This window comes from Gobius niger (assembly GCF_951799975.1).
Source record: "Gobius niger genome assembly, chromosome: 17".
In the NCBI taxonomy this organism is placed as follows: domain Eukaryota; kingdom Metazoa; phylum Chordata; class Actinopteri; order Gobiiformes; family Gobiidae; genus Gobius; species Gobius niger.
The window spans coordinates 21,298,663-21,321,677 of NC_136868.1; the positions used below are offsets into that span (position 1 = coordinate 21,298,663).

General features: G+C 45.1%; 1 protein-coding gene across 1 annotated transcript; it reads left to right on the forward strand.

Moving 5' to 3' along the window:
- The first annotated feature begins 3,422 nt into the window (after window positions 1–3,422).
- her6 (hairy-related 6) lies at window positions 3,423–5,016 on the forward strand. The gene is made up of 4 exons (XM_079574445.1): window positions 3,423–3,734; window positions 3,861–3,956; window positions 4,062–4,149; window positions 4,249–5,016. The coding sequence occupies exons 1-4, from the start codon at window positions 3,627–3,629 to the stop codon at window positions 4,776–4,778; spliced, it is 822 nt and encodes a 273-aa protein (XP_079430571.1). The 5' UTR covers window positions 3,423–3,626; the 3' UTR covers window positions 4,779–5,016.
- The last annotated feature ends 17,999 nt before the right edge of the window (window positions 5,017–23,015 follow it).

Here is a 23,015-nt window from a genome sequence, read left to right on the forward strand (position 1 = left end):
TTGCTCCCAGGCTGCTCCAGGCACCTCAGTTCATGTGCAGGGAGGTGTAAGCGATGTGTGCAGCGGTATCTGGAGAGCCTCCAACCCCCCCACCACTACCACCACCACCACCACCAGCATGATCATCAACTCTTGTCTATTCTCTGTGCTTGGAGGATCTGCCAGTTCTCTTTCTGTCTTTGTCCCTTCTTTGATCCTGCTCTCGGAGCCTTGGCTGGCCTCGCTAACAGCAGTTCAGCACAGGTCCTACTCCACTCCCACTAATAACACATTTTATGCCAGCCTGGGATGATGTGCGTGTACTGACACATGAACATCTCCTCTTACGCTCCGAAATGGGTAACGACTGGCTTGTGCTTTCATTCAGCTTCATTTCTGTAAGTTGCCAGAGCGTTTGCACAAGCCGCTGCTCTTGTTATGTGCAACTTAACAGCGATAAGTGAATGATAGTGGGCACGGCCTCAAGTAGGCAGTACAGAATTATGGTGCATTAAGGCTACGGCTACAGCAGTTGATTCACCCTTGAGAAGTAGTAAGTGGGGAACTATAAACCTAATTCTGAAATCTCAGTGGGACTTTCCTGGTTAAACAAATGTCAAAACTGAATGATATGTGCTATATATGTGTCACGTTGTTTTGAAAATTGTGCCTCCAAAGACACCAGCCACTCAGCACTAACTTGTTGCTATCAGAGAGCTGGATATAAATCAGCCAGTCACTCAGCAGCTCTATGGCATAGCAGCAGCCTCTCTTGGGAGAGCGGAACAGATCAACACAGTGCCACCCTCAGTTCGGCAGTGGGAGCCTGTCACACCTAAAGCCCGCTTGTCTGCCTCCTTTACTTCCCACTCCTGCTGCCAACCAGTAATGAAGCCTAAATGTGCTGGCATTTGAACCTCTGCTTGCCCCACCTCCCTGCCTTAGCCTTCATTACCCTTATGGCACCAGTGTAGTGCCCATTGGCAGCCTGCGCGTTCATCAATGGCTTACACATTAACGGTGACAAGATTGTTTTGTGAGCGCACTACCTCACACTTTCACACACTTAACCAGACAATCTCCTTGGCTAATTGCATTATTGCACCGTGGAGGTCCATGGTCAGGAGGGCTCAATAAAGATATGAAGCATGGGAAAGACTGGGAGCGGTGGGATGAGAAAAGAGGAAGAGGCAGATAAAAGCGCAAGCATGTATGGCGGGGGCCCATATAAAGTGATAAACGACTGAAGGATAAGATCAAGGAATGCACGGGACTTAAAAGTTTATGACAGAGAAGTTAAACACACTTCTCTGTTGTAACACATATAGGTCTAAAATCTTGCACCTGTTTGTTTTCCTGTCTGAACAATTGTTGTGTTTTGCTTTTCATCATGTGATCAAAAGGCTTTACAACACAGGCCCTTGTTCAGCGTGAGTCAGCCCATTTCCCACAGATGTCAGGGATAGAGGAGTTGACACACAGCAGCAGGTTACACTCCAGGGACCCGAGGCAGCCAGGTGCGGCTGATAAGACCAGCACGGGTGAGGAGGGAGGGACTGGCGCACCAAGGGCTTCGTGACTCACTCCAGCGCCGCAGACCTCGTGCAACATGAGCGTGAGAAAGTCATTGAAGCGAAGAGAGTTTCAGAATCCACACACTGTCTGCTTCACGTCAATACATTTGTTTGGAGGCTCTGTCAATGCCATTATGGTCAGGGGCAAGGCTTGAGGTGTGCGCTCTGATACAGCTGTGTGGGTTGTGTGTGTTGCCTTTTACAAAGTTGTGGAGAAATATCCCATTCATAATTCAGCCAAAGGAGCAAACCAGTTTCCAGAACTGTTGTCATGTGACATCCCTAATATCTTTACTTATGTTTTATTGTGGTTTAATGTATAAAATATATCTGTATAACATCATGGTATAGCACCTTATTTATTGGTCAATTTCTATATCATTTTCACTTGAGTGAGATGTAGGGTACTTTATAATAGCCTTAAAGATTTTATTTGATTTTATTTAAAGAGAGGGTTAAATAGCCTATATGGAAGAAACGGCTGTGGTTTATGATATTGTATTGCAGTCACTCATTATTGTTAGGCTACAGGCTACAATTCAAGGGAAAACCTGCGCTGAGAGTCCTGATGCGGAGCTGTAGCCTATCAAGCTGTCGATCTTGCGGGAAGCCGCTGGTGACGCCCCACAGATCCAGGCAGCAAGCCGGCGAGAGGAGCGCCTTCCTCTGGTCGCCTGCGCGCCACGTGTCGCGGTCTCATACAGCAGCTGGAGGTGTGTGAGCTCAGAGCCGAGACGCGCGTCCTGTTCTCAGAGAAAAAGTATCGTGGGCTCGTCTGGTAGTTTCTGTGGGTTTTATGAGCTCTTTGTTTTCGTATTTTACTTTAATTTAAAGGGATTTGCGAGTATTAATGCTACGGAATAATCTGCGAAATTAATAAAGCAACGTATATTTTAGGTGATGTCTGTATATCTACTTGTGTGTTCAACTTAATGAAGATTGCGACATAAAATGCGCTGATGACTGTTCGTGCGGTGATCTGAGGAGGTCTGCTCATGAGCGCGCACTCCGGCAGAAATATCTCTGCTCTGGCTCACATTCCGATAAGGGATCCAGCTCTCCATGTAGGCGTGGTTTTCCCAGGCTTTTAAAACAGCAGCTGCTATTTACCTTCCCCTCTAATGTAAACCACCGCCGCCGCTGCCACTTCCCTCCCCTCCATCCGCGCGCTCCCCCGGTCCAGCGGCCCCACAGCAGCCCGGGGGCCAAACCTCCATCCCAGCCACCCCGCGCTCATAAAACATCCTGGCACGTGCTCCGCATTCACAACACCAACACACGATCAAATGTCCACAGTCCCACCACAGACCAAGTGCCACTGGGAGTTCTTATTTGCTCTATGGCCGGAGTAAGGACTTCTTTTTCAAACAAATTTGATCTGATTTCACTCCATTGTCACATCTCCAAATGTATGTAGACATTTGTGGATGGCCCAGCCTACTTGTGTCCTTTATAAACCAAATCATCTGAGTAAGCTATGGTTCAGTGTTGACAAGGGTTGTTATAGACTTGATGTTTCAAATCAATTAGATCTTACGAGATCTAACAAATGTAGCCGCGTATTGGCCACTTGTTGATTGTTCGCCCTGACGCTGTGGCGGTGCCCAGTCAGCGGCTCCACTGTTAATATGTAAACGCTGCGATGATTGAAGACTGAAGGCAGTTTCCCCGGCTGTGCCCTGAACCCGGGCCGTGCGCCATTGGCCGCGAGCTCCAGTGACCAAACAACCAATGGGAGGGCGCCGACCACGAGCCGTCCTCCCTTGGGCCGCGTGTCCCTCGCCCTGATTGGTGGAAAGTTACTGTGGGAAAGAAAGTTTGGGAAGTTTCACACGAGCCGTTCGCGTGCAGTGGGAGATATAAATAGACGCCACACGCGGAGAACCTCACAGAGTGTTCTCCACTTGCCTCAGCATCAAGCGCTGCGCGCACACGGATCTAACTTGTGATTTATCTCAGGAGTGTTTCGTCAGCGGGAAATTGTAAACACCCCGAGCTGACATTCACCGTTTTAGCCATTTTCTACAACACTGGAACGTAATTTAACTTGTTCGCTGGGATTTTTCTACAAAGATGCCTGCCGATATGATGGAAAAAACGTCCTCTTCCCCGGTAGCTGCTACCCCTGCCAGCATGAATACGACCCCTGATAAGCCCAAAACAGCATCGGAACACAGAAAGGTCAGTACATGGCATTTGTTGTAGATTGATTTCTGATTTTCAGGTTTGGAAACATTTTTATCCAAACTTCTTCACAACAAACACCTTTACGCACGAAGTTAAAATGTGCCGGTCTTATTTTTACAGTCATCGAAACCTATTATGGAAAAACGGAGACGTGCCAGGATCAACGAAAGTTTGGGACAGTTGAAGACCCTGATTTTGGATGCGCTTAAGAAAGATGTAAGTTTTTCCTGACGGTCAATGAAAGAGATTTAGACACACACGGTTTAAATCCAGGCGTAAAGTGTGAGCGTGTTGCTAACCAGGCGCATTTCTTACACCCAGAGCTCCAGACACTCGAAGCTGGAGAAAGCTGACATCCTGGAGATGACGGTGAAACATCTGCGGAACTTACAGCGAGCTCAGATGACCGGTAAGTCCTGGAGACTCATCGGTCTCGTGATGCGCCTGCATCCGTGTCCTAGAATGACCCCCGAAAATATACAACATACTTACATGTGTCTCTTTGCAGCTGCTCTGAACAACGACCCAACGGTACTAGGCAAATATCGCGCCGGCTTCAGCGAGTGCATGAACGAAGTCACTCGGTTTTTGTCCACATGTGAAGGCGTCAACACTGAAGTCAGGACACGGCTTCTCGGACATCTTGCCAACTGCATGACCCAAATAAATGCCATCAACTACCCCAGCCAGCATCAGCACCAAATTCCTCCCACCGCCGGACCCACGCACCCGTCCTTTGGCCAGTCAATGGTGCAGATCCCCAGCTCGTCTCCGCAGGTGCTTCCCATCAACCCGTGCAAAGGAGCGCCCTCTCCCACGAGCTTACCGCCAGAAGCCACGAAAGTCTATGGTGGTTTCCAAATTGTGCCTGCCACAGACGGACAGTTTGCCTTTCTCATCCCTAATGCAGCATTTGCTGCAAATGGTCCGGTTATTCCCGTGTATGCCAACAACGTGAGCACCCCCGTGCCCGTGCCCGCAGCGGTGTCTCCCGGTGTCCCATCAGGCAACACAGACTCGGTATGGAGACCATGGTGAAATGCGCAAACGTTGACACTGACTCTAAAATTAACATTTCTATTTGTTTAATGTTAGACATTTTCCAATATGTTTTGTAAATGAAGAGTATGCACTATATTTGTACAGCTAACAAGGGAGTAAAGTTCATATTGAAATGAGATTTGTAATGTGGAAGTCCATTCACTGCATTTTTATATATTGTCTTTTTTTACTGTGTGATGCCAAAGATGTCCAATGCTCTTATGATGTTCTTCGTTTTGGAAGACAAATAAATTAGTAAAATAGCCTACTAACATGCGCTTCATTCTGCTTCTTGTCCAAAGCCAAGGGAAGAGTCAACTTTAAAACTTGATTGCTTTATGCAGACACCGGGTCTATACGTTTCAAGAGTCACACATACTTTGCTACATAATAAAACAGAACATTGCCTGTGCATTGATTGTGCAAAACCTGTTGAGCTCTGAAAATGTTCCGGTAAAAGCGGGAACGGCCTGTGTGTTTGGTTATGAATAATCATTGAACTGTTCAGTCGGTTACTAAAGAAAGAAACGCACTATTAACTCAGTGATCTTAAAAGGTTCAACAGGCAGTAGATTAGAAAGTATCATTAACCAGTCACGGGGTAGAATAGACTTTATTACTGGGCTGAGCTCAAGACGCTCAAATCAGTGGGTTTACAGAAGTCACTTGCGCCATCTTCCAGCTGAAATACGAACTGCAAATTGATACCACGCTTCGACTATCCAAACTGTTAGGTCACTTTCTTACAAGTCACTTTTTAATCTAACTTGTTGCTTTGGCCAGTTTAGTTCAGTAATACTTCGATCTGTTTTTATACAATAACCAAAAATTAACATGGTTGGCTATTTAAATTCGGCCTATTGTTACAATCTGGCTCTAATTTTGTTAAAAAATAGACGTTATCTCTCAAAATCAAATTGTGACTGGTAATAAGTGGCTATAATAAGTGGCTATAACATTTGAAAAGGAGTTGCCACTGTTGCCTTTACAACTATGGCTTGTCTTAAAGCAAGTATGGAAGAGTCTGAAAATATTGTCAGCATCAAACCGGGATAGCATGGGAAAAAAATCTGTGTGTGTGTGTGAGAGATTAATTACTACATTTTCAATTTCCACAACATGTCGCTTGATGGAAATATGTGGTTTAAAATGAATTGTAATTAGTTTAATTTGGTTAGTGTTGGATCATTTCTATTCATTGTCATTCAATATCATTCAATTCATATTGTCTTCACTAAACCTTTAAGATTGATGTCCTTTTTTATCAAACTTCTGTTTATTTTGGAGCACTGAAGAAAAAGTGGTTTGCTTTTAAATTACTTAAACTTGTGTTTTTCAAGTCATTATTTGCCAGTTCTGCTGTTGCCGGATGCAGATGTAACAGTCCTAAGTTTAGATTAACAGGCAGTCAACTGCTCAGCCTCTGAAAGATCATTGAGTATTTCCGCTGCTGACTGGCTTCCGCCAGACCGTACTAATTTCTGTACTGACAGTGTGGTGCAGAGAGGAGCCTCTGGCCGTGACTTTAATCAGAGCTCTGGGAGATCCTGATGCCAGGGGGTGACAGCAGAAGGCCATGTTAAACATGTTGCTTCTTAACCATGTGGTAGCGCTCTACTCTGCCCAGGTGCGTGTGCCCCCTCCAGCGATCTGAGTGTGGCCCAGCTTTGAAGGGGGGCGTGTGCAGGGAAGGGGGTGCAGGTGTTTGCAATTATCAGTGCGCTAAGAGGCACAAAGTGTGGATAAGTGCCATCATTTTGAATTTCCATCACACCTTTTTACAGGGACCATGCATCCCTGTTAGATTGAAGCCATGTGTGTGTTCATGTCTTTCATACCTCTCCTTCTTATTGTATGTGTGCAAGCAAAGCGTGCAGGGTTAGGACATGCCTGGCTAAAGGGCACATTGGGTGAGGTAGCAGAAGCGGGATGGGGGGAGGGTTCAATGAAAGGAGATGATAGCAGCCACCATCATGTCCTCACTTCTGCACAGTGTTCCCACACATTCCAGCTGTGTTCAGAGGTGCTTCCTGCCTCAGGCTCTGAGGCCACAGCTGGACACGGTCGTCTGGGAGGCACGTGTTGTGACCCGGACAACACCCAGCTGCCTTCAGCCTCTCAGTCGACTTATACCATTTTTCCTCACACACCCACGGTTAACATTTTCTGAGGCTCTTCCCTATGGAGAACAGCTTTACGAGCTTCTCCAATTACCCAGTGCAGTGGCCGACTGCCGGAGTGACCGCACACATGTCACAACACGACCAAGGGGTTAGCTGCCATGCATATCCATTAACTTTTCCCACACTCCGCGTGCATACTGCCAGTGAACAGAGAGAAAAAGCCCCTATGCTTCCTCCATGATTCCCTAAGTGTTACCATATGGAGCTCTCTGCCTCACTCCCTCGCTGTTCTTCTGCCTCTCTCCGCACCTCTCTCTTACAGCTCGTCACTGGGGCTGTCTTTGATTGCAGACCAGACAAGCAAGAGCTTTATGATTTAAGCCCAAAGCTTGCAGTACCAAGCTCTGGACTCATTTTGAAGCCAAACTTCTCTCCCTCCCATTCCTGCACTCCCCCTCCTCTTGCAGTTGCAGAGGAAGGCTGCTTTCTGGCAGGAAATGAATAGCTCCCAGATGAGCGCAGGAACCTGAGAGGTCGTGAGAAAGAGGCGAACCCCCCTCTGTCGGCCGGCCTGCTGCCAGCCGCCCGGGGAATGTTGGAGAGCGCCTCTCTGACACACGCACCAACCCCTTTGCCCTCCACCACACCACCTGACTGACACACTGCTGCCATGAACTCTGGAAATAGACCGACAAGCGCCACCACCAGGCAGCACAGCTCGTCTGCTCGCCCAAGGAGCAGCGGGAGAGGGAAAACTGTGAGAGGGAAAAGAAATACTGGATTTGTGGGGGCGGAAGTGGATCAGTCTGAATTCTGATCTAAGAATACAATACCGTACAGAGTTACATCAGCTGTTGAAGTCTATAATATGACCCTGACCAGGTATTTGCATAGATTACATTCACACTGCAAGAGGACACACGCCATGCCCTCGATGGTGTTCCACAAGTTCATCCCAGAGCACGTCACACAGGTGTCAACTGCAGTAAACTTGAGGCCTTTGCTCATGATACTGTCCTTGTTACATCTCCATGACATGTCTGGATGCGTGTCATGAATCTGGGTAACCTGTTGAGGATGGCGTGATTACTTTACAATAAGCTGCCTTATACAGTATGTACATTGTGTATTGTATGTATATATATATATATTTTTTTTTCAATTAGAATCTCAATCTTTTTAAAGAAAATTGATCAGACTCTTCAGTGAACACTAATAAAGTCCCACGTGAGCCATTCATCCATAACAGCCAGTCTAGTCAGTAGTGGGAGTTCAAATGATGTGCCAGGGCTTACAATCGGGCGTCCCAAACCTCTTGCTCCAAGTGTCTGTGCCCTATTATTAGTATATATTACTCATGAGCACTACTTGGACAACACTCAATGGTGCACCTACTGACTTATCCAACTTCACACAGCATTCCCATCCCTATGACTCTATCCTCTCACACACTGGGCTTTAGGGCTTCTATGGTAACCTGCGAGCCCAGTAAACAGGACAAGCTGTCTGTACACAAATCCCGGCAGTGCGGTGCCCACTTTCCTTGGCTCACCGTGCATCACAACAAAAAACCCCACCAGAGGGTCCCGATATCGGCCCATTCAAATGTCAGCCCCCTCGTTTGAAGTAGCACACTGCTATGTAAATCCAATGTGTTTCTCACCAGCAGAGCAGCTCTTACAAAATAAAATCCCCACAGCAAAGGTGGTCCTGTGATCCTGGACAGAGATGCCAGCCTTAGAAGCCTTTTTTTGACTTTACTTTTTGGGGTTTCACAACATGTTTTCACTCTAGACTTCAGGGTGTTTATGTGAGTGGAGCAGGACATGGCAACCATACGAAGCCGTCAGTCAAAAGTTGGCTCACTCCCCAAAAGCAAGGCACTGACAATGATGACAATGATGACCCTGTCACACTGCGCCTTTGAATGACCTAGTCTCCAGCTACACGAGACTCGAGGCCAAAAGAAATGTGGAGGGGTTTCCCTTGAGAGACTATCACAACAAACATTTACAACCTAGCAAACAAGTTCCCACCACCCCGTGTCCAAATAACTGCCAGTGGTGACAGTTTAGTTGTTTTTTTGTTTTACACAAAGACGTTCTTCATAAAGCACTTTTGAGCCACATTTAACACACAAGTTTCCCAGGAAGGTAGTCAGAGAATATATTAATTTGCTCAATTTTTTCTAAATTGTATAATAATATAAATTTAGTTAAATTCCAAGTAATGTGTGTGTAGAAGTTCACATTTGTTTGTATGAATTAATGATAGATTTGGATTTATATCAATGCACATGCAGACAGTATATTGCTTTCATCCATCCATCTAATTTCTCCCACTGTATTCAAGGCCGTGCAACTCTCAACATTTTTCACAGGCCAACATTGAGGTTCAATCGTATATGCTTATTTATTTTCACTATTTATTATCACTGTATACTAGATTCGTGCACGCCATTTCCCTTTTCACATTCACACACGGCTAAGATAAATTTAAGTGTCCCGGGGAGACTTCTGAAGTGTGGTCGGCAGTCGAGCACACCCCCGGTCCGCTCAGCTTACACTCTGCGCGACGGCATGATCTACGAGTTCTGCCCTCGCGTGGCTGGCTTTATTTTCCTCTCCCAACTGCCCGAGTGTGCTGCTTCAGGTTCCTTTGAGATCAAGGGAAAGTGAAACCTGATTTCGTTGACCCCTGGATACATCAAACAGCGCCATATAGTCAGTCCCTTTCCAGTCTAATGGACGTGGGGGACACGTCTGGAAGTTTGATGTCAGTAAATCAACACAGGCCTGTTGTTTTTCTTGTTCTGATGATCGTGTTTCTGATGTAATGTTTACTCAAGGAGCAGGGGATATAGCGTTGTGCTGGTATCTGATTGACATCCTCTCTGCACACTTTCATTTGTGCTGTGATTTACTATTATCAAAAAGACCAAAAGATGGGAGTGTGTTTGAATAAAGTATTCCTTGGAGTGAGATTGTCAGATTATTTGTCGGTATACTGGGGCTGATTTCAGCAAGCAATGAGTTTTTGAATGTTTATGTTATTTGTACTTTATGGTCCATTGTCTTCACCCACTGCCTCAGGGAGCAGGGCTTCACTTAGTGACCCATCTCCAGATCTTGTGCCCTGAGGTTAGCCTACTGTGCATGTTTTTTTGGGTTGATGTGGGAGAAATCCAACCAGACACACGGAGAACCAGCAAATTCAAGTCTCTTTATTAATCTGAGCTTGAGACACCAATAATAGTGCAGCCGTTAGCCTAGTGTTTAAGGCTGCACACATTGCAACGCTGTCCTGGCCTTAATATTCTTTTCACGCTACTTTTGGTTGTTGGTGCTAGTTTGCTGTATATTGTGTTGATTTGCATGGATGGATGGATGGATGGATGGAGAAGAAGAACGCATTGGCTTTATCGCTTTTCTGGACACTCAAAGAGGCTTTACATTGCATTATTCATTCACTCCATGCTTGGTGGTGGTAAGCGACTATTGTAGCCACAGCTGCCCTGGGGTAGACTCAGAAGCAAAGCAACCAGTCTGCACCATCGGCCCCTCCGACCACCACCAACCACTCACTCACTACATTCATACAGGCTTCCCGGTGTTCCCAAACAGTCTCCCGTGAAAGTACCAACCAGGCCTTTCCAAGGTCTATCGGGATCGGGCAGAGCAAAGGCGGTATGGCCGCTTCCAACAGTTGATATAGATCCGTAATGAATCAATAACTTAATTGTATTTAGGCATTTTCTTTTTATGTTTTTTTTTTTTTTTTTAGTTTCTATTAATTATTTATCAATTAAAAAAGTAACTTTATTTACTTATAAAACAACACACATCAGCACACAGAGGAAAACTCAAGTTGATCAACGGAGTGAACAACGTGAAAGAGAAAAGCGCGAGAGTGAGAGCAAAGTTGACGGTTGTACTTTGATTTCGTCCAGCGCTGTTTCTCACAGTCTGGCATTAGGACTGCAACATGTTTATGTATTGCATCATTTATGTGCTTAAAATGGTATTATCCCACCTCTCTTTGCTCTGTCCGTGCTCGCAGACGCCTTAGCTGTGATGTGAAGCGCAACTTAATCCTCTTTCCTTGCAGTGGCGGGAGCTGCAGAGGAGCTGGCCACAGAGATAGCACCACGAGACACAGCGACAGCAAGCTGTGTGTCCCCAAAGAATGGTTTGAGGGCGTCAGCACACAATGAGCAGTTTGTCCATGTCGTTTAGAGAGTCTTACTGTGATTGTAAGTGTGTTGGTGTGCGTTTGCTTGTCTGCCTACCAAATACAATTACAAAGCCACTAGTGTTTTCACAAGTGTGTCACCTTTGTGGAGTTCAATACTCCCACTACATCCTATTATCTTAGCTCTTGTTTGCATCATGTAGAGGACAGGTCTGTGTTTGGATTGGGATGGCCAGCAGCTTGTTGGATGTGTGGAGGAATGTGTGAAGAGTAGGTGTAATGTAATAGTCTGTTTTTAGATGGAACTGCAGCCATGCATTTTTTTTAATGATGTAATCCTGTCACTACCAGGGCCATGAACTTCTCAGTGTAGTCTTTGGATCAGTCCCAGTTATTTGGTTGATATGGGAAGAGCATCAGGAGAACACATTGCTGAAATCAAATGGAAGACTTGGGAGGCATGGTGGCGCAAAAGGTAATGAACTAGATTAGTCTAAATGTCTCATTTTGAGCATAATAATCCAAATCTGAGTTGTTTTGACTAGTTAAAGGGACTATACGGAGTTTAAAAATGTTAAAACTAAGTATTTTCCTCCCCCTACATATTCCACCAATGTTCTAATGTGTAAAATGAGCTCAGACCTGTTCACCACAACTGCTTCTAAAATCCTGCACTGTCACTCAAAAAGCTGTTAATTCGGGTCCGAAGTGCCGTCATGCACGAGCTTATTATAGAACCTGCAGTTACGCGTAAGACCTGAGGTGGCAGTAGTGAGTATAAAATGACCAACTTGCATCTAGTCTCTTTAAGTTTGAGTAGAGCATTTGACCTTCATTATTTCACTTCTTCCGAGATGTTTCTGACTCGTTTCAATACATTTCGTCTTTATTTCAGGTGTTTTCTGTGCCAATGGGGTAAGAAAATTGGTCTTATCCCATTGGCAGTTTTACCTTCTCATTTCAAGTGAGATTACCGTAAAACTAGTCTAAAATGTCATCAAACGAGCAAAGTAAACTTGGTCTGATCAGGAAAAAATCAAGATACATTTCCTCAAATAAAATCTTTTAAAGGGATATTTCAGGATTTTTGACATAGGGCCTCACTTCCTGGTTTTCCAGAGTGTTGTTGATTTCTGGAGATATATATATACATGTTTTTTTGAATTCATGCAGTCCTTATATTTGAAGAGTTTAGTGCTAAGCTAGTGCTAGGCTAGGCTAGTGCTAGGCTAGCGCATGTCTATGGTAACTAGTAGCCTGCATTAAAAACAGTCTGACCCAAGCACAGTGCACCTGAGGCAAATCACTTATAACACCAGACTACCGATATAAGTGTCTGTGTTGACAGAATTATTATTATTTTTTTTTTAAATATAACCATTTTGCATTTAAAATAACTTAGATTTGAGCAGCATCAGCTTCCTGGTTGTAAGCTACGCAGCGGTGGAGTGATCTGCTAGCTTACCGGATCTACCGTAGTTTGTTTACCTGCGGGCATTACTGCATATGGAATTTCCAAAGGGAGCTTTCTACAAATCAGATATGGCAACGTTTGGAGGACTACAAAGAGGTTTTTAATGCAGGCTTCTAGTTACCATAGACATGCGCTAGCCTAGCCTCGCACCACTTAACTCTTCAAATATAAGGACTGCACGATTAAAAAAATTATATATTTCCAGAAATCAACAACACTCTGGATAACAAGGAAATGAGGCCCTATGTCAAAAATCTTGAAATATTCCTTTAAGCCGATGGTTCATATTTACTTTTTTAATGTTGAATGTTGTCTGTGAAAGGCTCTATACAAATAAATTCCTTCCTTCCTTCAAAACTTGGAGGCTAATTCATGAAGCTCTAAGTCTGACTAGACACATTTTCTTCACCATTACCGCTCCGTATCCTGGCTCTGACTAGTGCAGCCAGTTGTCTGCACTTGAGCAAGACACTTGAGCGGTTGATGGTCAACTCAGGCTTGTAAAGTGCGATGCATTTTTAGCAGATATTTGTGTAAAGCGCGGCACACATTTACTCGATCTGCCTGCCTCTGTGCGCTGTTAGAGACTGAGAGATGTGGAAATGTGATTAGTGTTTGGCTCTAACGCAGATGCTGATGCTGATGGCAGAGACAGGAGTCGCAGTCACACTTCTACACAGCAGCAGAGCGGAGACTTTCCCACGTGCAGTACAGTGGCCGCCACCAGTTGCCAGGGGCTCGTCTCCCCGCGATGAAGCGACTGCGCGCAACCCTCCACAGACGATATCTGGGTAATTGACAGTGACTGGAAATATGCAGCATCATTCAGGCCCAACCCGTGTGACTAAAGGGGTTAGGCTGTCCCCCCCCTTCCTCTGAAGCCATCACTGATATTCAATTTGTGTTAAAGCTTCCTTTGAGGGGCCCCCAAGGGTCTGATTTGATTAACATATTTTATGGTCAGGCCCTTTGCGTGGAGACGGGAGTGCTTCAGGGCCTCGTAATAATAATAGTCACAACCCATTATCGCCGACTAGGTGATGACAGTAACAGTGACAATAGTTTACGGACGGTCAGGAGATGCATCCAGAAGTGACGCTTTTCATTGACGCGCTTGTGCTAACTTGAGGCTAATCCAGAGCGATCTGTGCGTGCAAGTCAGAGTGCTGTGGAGGATCGAATTTGTTTCATCCATGCCTCTCTTCCCCATCGCTTATCTACGGACCGGGCCGCGCCATAAAATCAATGCAGCCGTTTGGACAATGGCCACTGTTTGTAAGGCCACTTTTCCCACACTCTTATCTGTCATGAGAAAGGACACACACTGACACGGGGACAAAGCGACGGGCAGACGCGCACTCGAAGCGCGACTTCCGAGAGTGTCTACAGTAGGGACATTCCAGCGCTGAATCAGACAAAAGAAGCCTCAGTGCTGCACAGTAGTAAAATTGAACCTATAAAGTGCGCTTCTTTTTCCCCCATTTTACTAAGGAATATATATGTGTGAGTTGCCCCTTTAAGAGCCAGACTTCTTCAATAAATGCTTAAATTATTTGAAACGGCACATAAAGAACCCCCTGTAAACCAATGCCTTTGTGAAGAAAAAAAAAGAAGGAAAAAAGCACAATATCCTTCAACAGCAGTCACTAGTGTGGTACAAGATACCACTTTTCTCCAAGTTTTAATTTCTGTCGCACGGAGACGGCTAAGCGGCTATTCAATGGCAACTGTATAGGTTCTCATATAAGAGGCAGTCAGGGATAAATTGGTCAAGGCTTAAGTTTCAACCTGCACTTGTAATGGCCCAAAAGAATGTAAAACCCATGACAAAAGGAACCACGAGGAGAAACGGAGAAACAGGTGGTCATCGCTGCGTATCCCCCCCCGGCCCGTCCCAGCAGACGAGAAATCAGCCGGAGAGGTTTAAGATTTCAGCGATACCGAGCACCGAGGTTTGCTTTGCCCTTTATATGGGTGAAGATGTGTGAAAAGATGGCGAGACCTCGAAAACCCCCTTTCTCACCAAATCCCCCCCCAGTCTACACAGAAGGCGGAGGATTCCGGCGCGCAGGAAATCGTCCATTGGCACCGGTTTGAGAAGGACAGATTGGAGACGTGGGTGGAGGACAGGCCTTGACCTCTTGAGCTCCTGGTATCACACGCGTTGCTGGAGATCTTAGGGCAATCGAGGCTTGAGGAAATTAATGAATAATAAAAACATGTTGTTTGTAACTGAATTGCAGGCTAATATTATTCATGAAGAGAATTCATGCTATTTTGTAGTCGAGAAAGCCAGAAAAACAGCCGGCACATAAAAATAAACGATGCATTTTGAGGCAACCTTTAATGTTTGTCTGAAAAATTCACAATACACACATTATACTACGAAACTACATAGATCTTAAAATCAGTTTATCACATGGAATGGCAACAGGGTGGCTGAGTGATCAGTTCTCTCACCTCACAGTTTGAAAATCTCAATTCCCGGATCGTGGTCTTTCTGTGTGGATTTCCCCTGTGTGTTTCGGTTTCCCCATAAACCCAAAACTCCCTATCAGCCCAGTGCTCCATACGGGTTGAAGGCATCGAAGGATGGGTCAAACACAGAGGACAAACGCGGATCAATGTAGTGAACCTTAGCCTTAACCCTAAATGACATGCAAATAAGCAAAGCATTGACATCACCACAAACACTTGACTTGTCTCTCCAATTACTAAATGCTTAAAGTCTTGCACTGAATGCCTTTACAGTACCAAGGATAGAAAACATTATCAGGGACCCTTCACATTGTCAAGTTGAAGTTCAATCAGCAGCTCTAAGAATCTCTATATTTCTATTTTCTGGCTTTGGTTGTATTCTAAAGATTCTGTGAGCAATTAGTCCACATTTCCCTCCATAGAGGATGTACATTTTTCCTGGCTGTGCATTTAAGTATAGGCTGCTACCTGCTGCTACAGGCTGAGATGAGCTCATCTGTGCTTAACTACATACATGTGTGTGTTTAAGTGCCCTGCTCCTTATCTGTTTCCATCGGTGTGTGTGTGGTTTTAGGCTGCAGTAACCATAGCAGCGTGCTGACAGATGTGCAGAGGGAGGGCGAGTGACTGATCAGGCGGCAGGCGCAGCTTCAGGTGTGTGTTAATGGGGCTGAGGATGTGGAGGGCATCAGGGAGACTGCAGCAGTGTGTGTGTGCTTTTGTGTAAGTAGTGCGGGTTCTGCTCGGGTGAGCCTGAAGAATGCCCATGTGGATCCTGGCTGGGAGAAAAGAGGATCCTTTCATCACATGGAGCTTGTGCCTCAAACCCAACCCTAATTTTCCTTCTTCATCTTCCATCGTCCCTCCTTTACAAAAAGGGCACACATTCACCTTTACCTCTGCCTCTCTCCTCTTTCCTGTGTAGCGTGGGAGCTGTCAGTGGCATTTGCTCCGACCCACACACAGACACACACTCAGTGTGCTCTCCAGCAGCACGCGGCTCTGCTTTAAAAGGGCAGCCGCTAATTAGCCCTAATGGCCTCCATTTTGTCATGGCCTTGCGTCATGCTTTTGATGCTGTGATTGGGAGTGCCCAGGGGGGAATACCAGGCAATTTTCCATGTCTTTTTTGTTTGAAGGGGGAGGTGGGTTTGATAACAATGATGTCAGGACATGCAGAAACCATGTTGTGTTTTCCCATGAGAATCATATGGACTATGTCTGTTTGTTAGAGTTGAAACACAACAGCAACGTCATGTAAGTGTTTGAACATTATGAATGTGAGGTCACCACATTTTAAAGAATGGCTCAATCTTTAGAAAAAGTGACAATATTAGACTATAACTTTCAAGGTTCATTTAGTCAGACACTAGGATTATAGATGTTTAATTATTTTACCCTTACATTTCAGCCACAGTCTAACTAAATGAACCTCAAAAGTTAATCTAGTAACACGAGTAGACACAATGAACGATACTCAGCTAGTATTTCAACCCTAACTCAGTAAGTTACAGAATAGGTTACGTGGAGCAAACTGGCATTATGTGTCTCTACTGTCAACCACGCGACACAGCAGAATGACACTAACACATACACTAACATTTCAAAAAGTGTCTTGCTCGATAACATAATGACAGTTAAGTCGAATGAACCACTAATCATCTTGTTAGTTACCACTGCTCTGTCTTCCACTGAGAGTAAACGTAGCTCACGAGTCTACAGGGCATGTTAACTCTAGAATCGAATGTATTAATAATAAAAAACAAAAGCTCTAATACTAAATCATCATACACCTTTCAAATGATTTCTTTCATTCGTAAACTCCACATTTTCAATAGTTCATAAGGAGGACCTGAGGCACGCCATCCTGCTGAGAGCGGGCACTGGGCCTGTCCTGTGCTGGGCGACCTCAGTTTAAACCCTAGACTGTCCCTTGGTGCTCTTGTCCCGGGACTGTCCCTTATGGATTAGGTTGACTGGAGAACTATTGAGACAGACGCCTTTGAACTCTCCTCCAGCACAGAGTAAGACAAACACGCATAAACAGAAGAAAGCACACACCACTGCGGCGCTAATGGAGCTTGAAGCGGCTCACAGCCCTGGCCTGGGTGAAAAGAAAGTCCACGAGAGATGAAGGCAACCGGGGGGTGAGAGTGAGGCGGGGTGCATCAGGTTTCCCCCCCCCTTCCATCGCCGCCGCTGAAATGGGTTTATCTTTGCCAGGGAGGTGTATCTTTGTGTCCCCATGCAGCGGTGGGAGAGGATGCAGGCAGCCGGGATGAGGGACAGGACAGATCAGTGGGATGGGACCACCTGCGTCGCTTTCTTCGCTCGGGGAGATTATGCGGGCGCACAAAGGAGTGGCAGGGGGAGGCCAGGGCACCGGGGGAGAGCGGCGTCCCTCGAGTGAGCAGCGTGGAAAGTGGAGGTGGCGTGCGTGCCAGGGGTCGACTGCATACTGTAGTAGACACAGCTCCCATGACATTGCAGCGTAGTATCTGTGCGAGTTTGTCTGAAGGTTTGACCTCTACGTTACAACTTGACTTGGGAAACTTGAGGAACACCTGAATGTGCTCCACTTGAGTTGTTTTTCATTCGGGAATGGTACGTTTCTGTTAGTCACATGCATCTTTTTTTATACCAGAATATTTGTTCAAGTGTCTGACAGGCCCTTTGATTTGGCCCATAACTTTACATGCAGTTTTTAGTTCTTTCAAGGCTATAGACTTAAACGCCTTAACAGTATTAAAGCTGTTCATGGCTGTTGTATAGATAATGCTAAGTCAGCTAGATGCATTACTTTCTTTGTACAAATTCTTCCCAATAGGTTCCCAATCCGTCTATCTTTGTTGAACAACGTGATTGATATATTTCAAATAAATGACCACTGCTCCTCCTTCTCAGAGCCAATGCCTGTCTCACAGCTGTCAGTCCGAGTCCCTTCTGGATGTTACCGCCAATGATTGGTCCGTTGTTTTTGTTTCTTGCACTGTCATTGGTCAAGATTAATGGCTGTGCCTGGTTAATGTTTCCAGGCCTGGGCATTGGTCTGCGGGCTGAACCTCGACTCACCCCTTGCTTCTCCATCAACCTACAATGACTTTCGGTTGGACTTCCCCATTCACTGAAGCCAGGCTTTAAATGTAATAGTTGCCAAGTTCCCTTTTGTCTTTTTGCCGATGCGGCAAATCAGGCCAGGGCGTCTTAAACCACGTCTGGGACATGCCAATTTTGATGGAGCTATTCTGTAAAAGTCCTACCCCCTGCCCTGTTGTTGTTTTTTTTGTCTTTCTTGGGAGTCTGTTAGGATCCCGCAAACCTCAGCAAATTCCCAGCACAAGGTGAAGAAGAAGAACAGAGGGGAGGAGTGACCACTGAAGCAACCTGTGCCTGAATGAGGGCTTTTAGGTATTCATTGTGGCCCTCTCTTTCACCCTTTTCTTTAGGCGCTGGCGGAGTCCTGGCTTGGCGTGGGTCTAAGCTTAGCGGGCCCTAGTGACGTGGTAATCATAACTTGGTGCCGGCTGCTTTGTGTGCTGTGCTGGGGAGAGCTGAGAACTGGCTTCCCGCCGCTCTGAATCCCCTTTGTAGTCTTGGAAGGTGCCACTGCTCAGATTAAGTCCTGCCGCCTTTGAGGTCACCCCAAAAATCTGTTCTATTATTTTTGCTTGCATTGATGTAATCAGTGAAGGCTGTCAGTGGATTTTTATTTTCTTTTTTTTATAGGCTATATTAATTTATAACTTGTCGTTGTTAATGCATTTTATTTGTTTTTCTTTACACCACACTTTGTACTGAGTGTACTTTTACACAATGAAATCAAACTGCTGCTACTGTATACTGTATTTATACTGTATACTCTGTACTCCATTTTTAAAATCCTTATGAATATCTTTGTAAAAAATCAGGATTTAGGTTTAGGTTTAGCTTGTCACATACCCACTCATGCCACAAGAGGTCACCAAGCTAGTAAACCATGGCCACTCCCAAGCCCAGATAAATGAGCAGTAGAGCATAGGGGACATATCAAACAAAAAACAAAAGCACGGAATAGGCCACCGTTTTTAAATACTGAGATGTTCTTACCTTAGCTTATACAGTATATAGCTGTCTGGTCTCCACGCATGCGCTCAGTCACGTAAACAGAGCACAGACGGCGTTAGCAAAAGCCTCTCCTCTTCTCATCTACGGATCCAAACGGGGGTGAAGTTACAAGCAACCAAGCTCTTCCACGTTTTCCCTCTTTAAATATGGCTACGTGAAAAGTTAATTGATCCAAGTATAGTAACAAAACTAAACATGTCCATTTTCTAAGCGGATCCGCTTACTTGGATTGTGTAAAGGCTCATCTAACCATATTTCAATAGGGAAAATGTGGAAGAGCTTGGTTGCTTCTAACTTCACCTCCATTTGGATCCATAGGTGAGAAAAGGAGAGTCTAAATGCTATGCGTTAGGGGTGTAACGGTACGCTAAAATTGTATTTGGTTCAGTTCACAGTTTTGGAGGGCTCGGTTCGGTTAATTTTCGGTACAAATAAATAAGAACTAACAACATTTTTCTTTTGAAAAGCTGCCAATACACAATAGCATTCTTGCATAAAATAAATAAAAGCGACCCATTTGGGTGATATTTTAAATAAATGCACTCTTATAATGAAATACACATTTTGTAACATTTAAAATAAAAATTAAAATACTGTAAGTAAGTGATACAGTAAGCGCACTCGAGCGCATAGCTTGTTGACCACATCAGTTTGAGCTTTTTCATGAAGTGCTGGTATAACTTTTTGGCTGAAGTGCAGGCGCGATGGGATATTGTAGCGAGGCTCAAGACTTTTAATCAAATACTTAGAGCCAGCGCCTTCAACAACTGAATATGGGCGCAAATCCGTAGCGATGAATACACCTATACCATGCGTGATTGCTTTTGCCCGGTCCGAACTACTTGACAGGGGTTGTTTGAATGCCGCCGTTAGCGGTGTTTGCACAAGGCTGCTTTTCTTTAGTAGACGTGGTATTCACATTCGGATGATGCCATTTTAAATGCGTTAACATGTTTGATGTGTTGCCTGCTGCATACCCGATCTCCGTGGAACAATGTCGGCACAACTTTGGATTTATCCACTCGTCTGTCCCCGTCATGAGTTTTAACCGGAAAGCCAAAGATTCCCAAACAGGAGACTGTAGTGATGTGGCAGGGTCTTCAAGCTCTGGCTTCTCTTTCGCTGTTGCCATGATGCCGTTTCTTTCAGCTACTCATGCAGCTTCAGTGTACGTCACTCAATAGCGTCCGTGCGGAAATTCGCGTAGGAACTTTGCTCCGCGGCACTTAATATGACGCTAATAATACATTTACATTATTTAATGAAAATAATACACCGAAACGGTACACAAGTGGACCGAACCGAACATGCCGAACCGAAACGGTTCAATACATCCCCGTGAACCGTTGCACCCCTACTATGCGTCTGTGCTCTGTTTACGTGACTGAGACCAGACAGCTACACATCATCTCGTCAAAGCTAAGCTAAGAACATATCTCAGTATTTAAAAACTGTGGCCTATTCCTTTAAAAAAAAAGGGCTCTATGCGCTTTATATGTTGTAGAATTTCCCAAATAAAGCTGAACTGATCTGAAAATATGCTTCACGTTGCTTGTCTTTACATGTGAAAAGAAACACCACATGTAAATCCAAATGTTTTAGATCAGATCATTTTCTTATTCAGGCATTGAATATGCAACATAACACATAAAGTAACCATTTTTAAACATTATTTACATTGTTTTAGAAAGCAGAACTTTCGCTCTTGCCGTTTACATTTTGAGAGCAACTGCAGCGACAGTGACTAAAACGTCTCGTAGCAGAGGCTTGAGGCAGAAGAGTGTGCGTGAACCCCCAGGAGGATACCCCTGTTCTCTACCCACTCAGTCTTTGCTTTCTCCTCAGCTCGTCATGCATTACATTAGGTAAAAAGGCTGATGATGACATTGTTACATTCGCACCAGTCAGCCTCCTCGAACCACAAATGAGATACACCTTCACTACTCTGAAACCGCCCTGCCACAGCTCGCATGCATCCTCAATAGAAAACTTATATGTACTGTTTATCTATGTTAATTGATATGTAATAAGTGAGTCATCCGTGTCATTGTTATTGGATTTAATCGGGTGCCAATTACCAAACAGGAATCAGCACTGCACAGAGTGTGATGACAGCGACAACAGAAGATGAGGCTAACATCTCTTATCGCAACACAATCGCTGTTCCCCGTATCTCCACCATGCCGACCCCCCGCCATCATGTAATAATGTTAAGCGCCTTAATCAATTTGAAATGCTGGGGGAGCATCTCGCTGGATATGGCCTGTAAAATGAATAGAAAGAGGGAGAAAGGGATGAGGCAGAACACAAGAAGACACCAAGAGTGTGAGGCGAAGCTGCGAGACCAGGGGGTCTATCAGAGAAAGGACTTCCCATGGCGTAAATAGTATTCATGGATGACAGAGTGGTCATGGAGGATAGCGCAGAGTCTTCTTCTCTGTTGAGATGGCGCTGGCTCATTCTCTGCCTGGCTTTTCTTTTGGACACAGCTCACCAAGAAGTTCTTTGTGTCTTAGCAGCAGGTAGCAGCGGAGAGGCAGGTCAACTCCGGGGCCAACTCCACGACGCTCTTCCCACACTGACGCCTGCTGTGTTTCCTATGTGCTATTTTGAGGACGGATGACTGTGCGTACGTGTGTATGTTCGGAACTATTCTGGACTTCTGCTGCACCTTATGACTCAAATCTATACTCTGATCTATAATTGATTAAAAGCTAGCAATTAATTGTTTAAAATTAATTTTATTGCTGACAATCACAGGCTTAGCTTCAAATGTTCATATTAGCAATACAATAACAATATAAATATGTATAATTTTATCTTAAACTGTATATTTTTTTCTCAAGAGTTTCCCCAGTGGGAGGTGTGCTTAGCCACGAGTCTGTAGAATGGAGCTGCCCACATAACACAGTCTAATGGAATAACCACCCAGCGTGGTGCCCAGCATGAGTGTCGTTCCCACAGGGGAGCCTGACCGCGGCCGCAGGTACCTTTCACTGCTGCAGTCGGCTGGCGGCTCTCTCCAGCGCCCCGCTGCTCCAAATTTGTCGGCCCCCTCTGGGTCTCTTTCTGCTGGTGTCAGCTGCGGGGCCCCTGATGAGAGATTTGTTGATATGATAACTCGATTATACTACAGGATGGATGACATGGTGCAGCAGGAAGTCCACAGCACACTTAACCTCTCCTCAGGAGACCAAGTGTGGCACCTTCTCCAAGTTAACAACACCAGTCAGAGGTAGAGCACGGTCTTGTGTGGATCGGAGTTTCTCTGTTTTAAAGCTCTCTGCTGAACTTCTTGTCACTGCTTGTGGAATGAATTGATTTTATATTTCACAAGAACACAAGATGTTGAGATCTGACCAGTGCAACAGCCTGTTACTCTGTAAAGCTGTGAAACAGATAAAAGTTTGAACTTGTGTCATTGGCCTTTATTGTTTGATCATTGGTGGTGGTGGTGTTTTGCTGATTCCAGATTTCACTTAATTTGACTCTGTTCAACATATTTTCACTGTTAATGATCTTATAAGCTTGGACAGGAGTCACATGGCTTTAAATCGTTCAGGATCTTGTGTTCATGCTTGGAGCCCTGAACCTTCTGTACAGGCTGTCATCAGAGTGAAGGTAGCCAATAACACATCAGCAGGTACAATACCTTCCTCTGTATTTGTGCCAGCTTATTTGCTTCATGGTGCACAGGGGCCACTTCAGTCAATTAAGTTCACATCTCCACTTTGGACAAACAAGGGATTGTGACGATATGAGGAGTGCTAAAGACCATCAGGAGCCTCCCCTTCCCAGCCCAGGCATTGAGCAGCAGCAAAAAGGACACCAAACAAAGGGCGGCCCCTCTGTGTCTCAATGACT

Excerpts from the sequence above, each read along its gene's own strand:
- her6 (XM_079574445.1), top strand. The coding sequence starts at position 3,627 with ATGCCTGCCGATATGATGGAAAAAACGTCCTCTTCCCCGGTAGCTGCT. Across the intron at positions 3,735-3,860 it reads CAGCATCGGAACACAGAAAG|TCATCGAAACCTATTATGGA; the intron begins GTCAGTACATGG and ends TTATTTTTACAG. Across the intron at positions 3,957-4,061 it reads TGGATGCGCTTAAGAAAGAT|AGCTCCAGACACTCGAAGCT; the intron begins GTAAGTTTTTCC and ends TCTTACACCCAG.